At 46.5% G+C, this 2515-nt stretch overlaps 1 protein-coding gene across 1 annotated transcript in view; it reads left to right on the forward strand.

The window, feature by feature from the left end:
• Positions 1-2509, forward strand: part of Slitrk2 (SLIT and NTRK like family member 2) — a 4754-nt gene extending 2245 nt beyond the window's left edge. Inside the window, exon 2 of the mRNA XM_031380906.1 lies at positions 4-2509. Within this exon, the coding sequence (XP_031236766.1) occupies positions 4-2301 (2298 nt within the window). The 3' untranslated portion in view covers positions 2302-2509. The remainder of the gene's footprint in view (positions 1-3) is intronic.
• The last annotated feature ends 6 nt before the right edge of the window (positions 2510-2515 follow it).

A 2515-nucleotide genomic window follows, 5' to 3' on the forward strand; every position in this document is an offset into this window, starting at 1 on the left:
GAGTTTGTCAATTATTCAAATGCGGTGACTCTTCATCTAGGTAACAATGGGCTGCAGGAGATCAGACCTGGGGCATTTAGCGGTCTGAAAACTCTCAAGAGACTGCACCTCAATAACAACAAACTGGAGGTATTGAGAGAGGACACTTTTCTAGGCCTAGAGAGTCTGGAGTACCTCCAAGCTGACTACAATTACATCAGCACCATCGAGGCAGGGGCATTCAGCAAACTGAATAAGCTCAAAGTACTCATCCTGAATGACAACCTTTTGCTGTCTCTGCCCAGTAATGTGTTCCGGTTTGTCCTGCTGACTCACTTAGATCTGAGGGGGAACAGGTTGAAAGTAATGCCTTTTGCTGGTGTCCTTGAACATATTGGAGGAATCATGGAAATTCAGCTGGAAGAAAACCCGTGGAATTGCACCTGTGACTTACTTCCTCTCAAGGCATGGCTGGACACCATTACTGTTTTTGTCGGGGAGATTGTCTGTGAAACACCTTTCAGGTTACATGGGAAAGATGTGACCCAACTGACCAGACAAGACCTCTGTCCCAGAAAAAGTGCAAGTGGTGATTCTAGTCAGAGGAGCAGCCATTCAGACACACATGTCCAAAGGCTGTCCCCTACAATGAATCCTGCTCTCAACCCAACCAGGGCTCCAAAAGCCAGCCGGCCACCCAAAATGAGAAATCGTCCGACTCCCCGAGTGACTGTGTCAAAAGACCGGCAGAGCTTTGGCCCGATCATGGTGTATCAGACCAAGTCCCCCGTGGCCCTCACCTGTCCCAGCAGCTGTGTCTGTACCTCTCAGAGCTCAGACAATGGTCTAAATGTTAACTGCCAAGAAAGGAAGTTCACTAACATCTCCGACCTACAGCCCAAACCTACCAGTCCAAAGAAACTCTACCTAACAGGGAACTATCTCCAAACAGTCTATAAGAGTGACCTCTTAGAATACAGTTCACTGGATTTGTTGCATTTAGGAAACAACAGGATTGCAGTCATCCAGGAAGGTGCCTTTACAAACCTGACCAGTTTACGAAGACTTTATCTGAATGGCAATTACCTTGAAGTGCTGTATCCTTCTATGTTTGATGGACTGCAGAGCTTGCAGTATCTCTATTTAGAGTATAATGTCATTAAGGAAATTAAGCCTCTGACCTTTGATGCTTTGATTAACCTCCAGCTCCTGTTTCTGAATAACAACTTGCTGAGGTCCTTACCTGATAATATATTTGGGGGCACAGCCCTCACCAGGCTGAATCTGAGAAACAATCATTTTTCTCACCTGCCTGTGAAAGGGGTCTTGGACCAGCTTCCTGCTTTTATCCAGATAGATCTGCAAGAAAACCCATGGGACTGCACCTGTGACATCATGGGGCTAAAGGACTGGACTGAACATGCCAATTCTCCTGTCATCATCAATGAGGTGACTTGTGAATCTCCCGCTAAGCATGCAGGGGAGACACTGAAGGTCCTGGGAAGGGAGGCTATTTGTCCAGATAATCCTAACCTGCCAGATGGGACTATTTTGTCAATGAATCACAACACAGACACACCTAGATCACTCAGTGTGTCTCCTAGTTCTTACCCCGAACTACACACTGAAGTCCCACTCTCCGTCTTAATTTTAGGATTGCTTGTGGTTTTTATCCTCTCTGTCTGTTTTGGAGCAGGATTGTTTGTCTTTGTTCTGAAGCGTCGAAAGGGAGTGCCAAATGGTCCCAGGAGTGCCACCAACTTAGATGTAAGTTCCTTCCAGTTACAATATGGGTCTTACAACACCGAAACTAATGATAAAGCTGATGGCCACGTCTATAACTACATTCCTCCACCTGTGGGTCAGATGTGCCAAAACCCCATCTACATGCAGAAGGAAGGAGACCCAGTAGCCTATTACCGAAACCTGCAGGACTTCAGCTATGGCAACCTGGAGGAAAAAAAAGAAGAACCTGCCACACTCGCTTATACAATAAGTGCCACTGAGTTGCTAGAAAAACAGGCCACACCAAGAGAGCCTGAGCTGCTGTATCAGAATATCGCTGAGCGAGTTAAGGAACTTCCCAGTGCAGGCCTCGTCCACTATGACTTTTGTACCTTACCTAAAAGGCAGTTTGCCCCTTCATATGAATCTCGACGCCAAAACCAAGACAGAATCAATAAAACGGTTTTATATGGGACTCCCAGAAAATGCTTTGTGGGGCAGTCAAAGCCAGACCACCCTTTACTGCAAGCTAAGCCGCAATCGGAACCAGATTACCTCGAAGTTCTGGAAAAACAAACTGCAATCAGTCAGCTGTGAAGGGAAACCATTTACAACCCTAAAGCATCAAAGGATGCAGCTCCAGACTGTTGGAAGCTCTGCCTTTGCTTTTGTTGTGTCCTCCGTTCCCCAGTGCTAATGGGAGACTGAAAGCCTTTGGGAGATGGAGTGAAGCAATGATATTGCTCTTAGGAGCTTTCCTTTAAATTATTTCTCTTTTGCTCTCCCACCCCCCCACCCCCGTTCCCCCTTT

The sequence above is a fragment of the Mastomys coucha genome, chromosome X (assembly GCF_008632895.1).
Source record: "Mastomys coucha isolate ucsf_1 chromosome X, UCSF_Mcou_1, whole genome shotgun sequence".
NCBI lineage: Eukaryota > Metazoa > Chordata > Mammalia > Rodentia > Muridae > Mastomys > Mastomys coucha.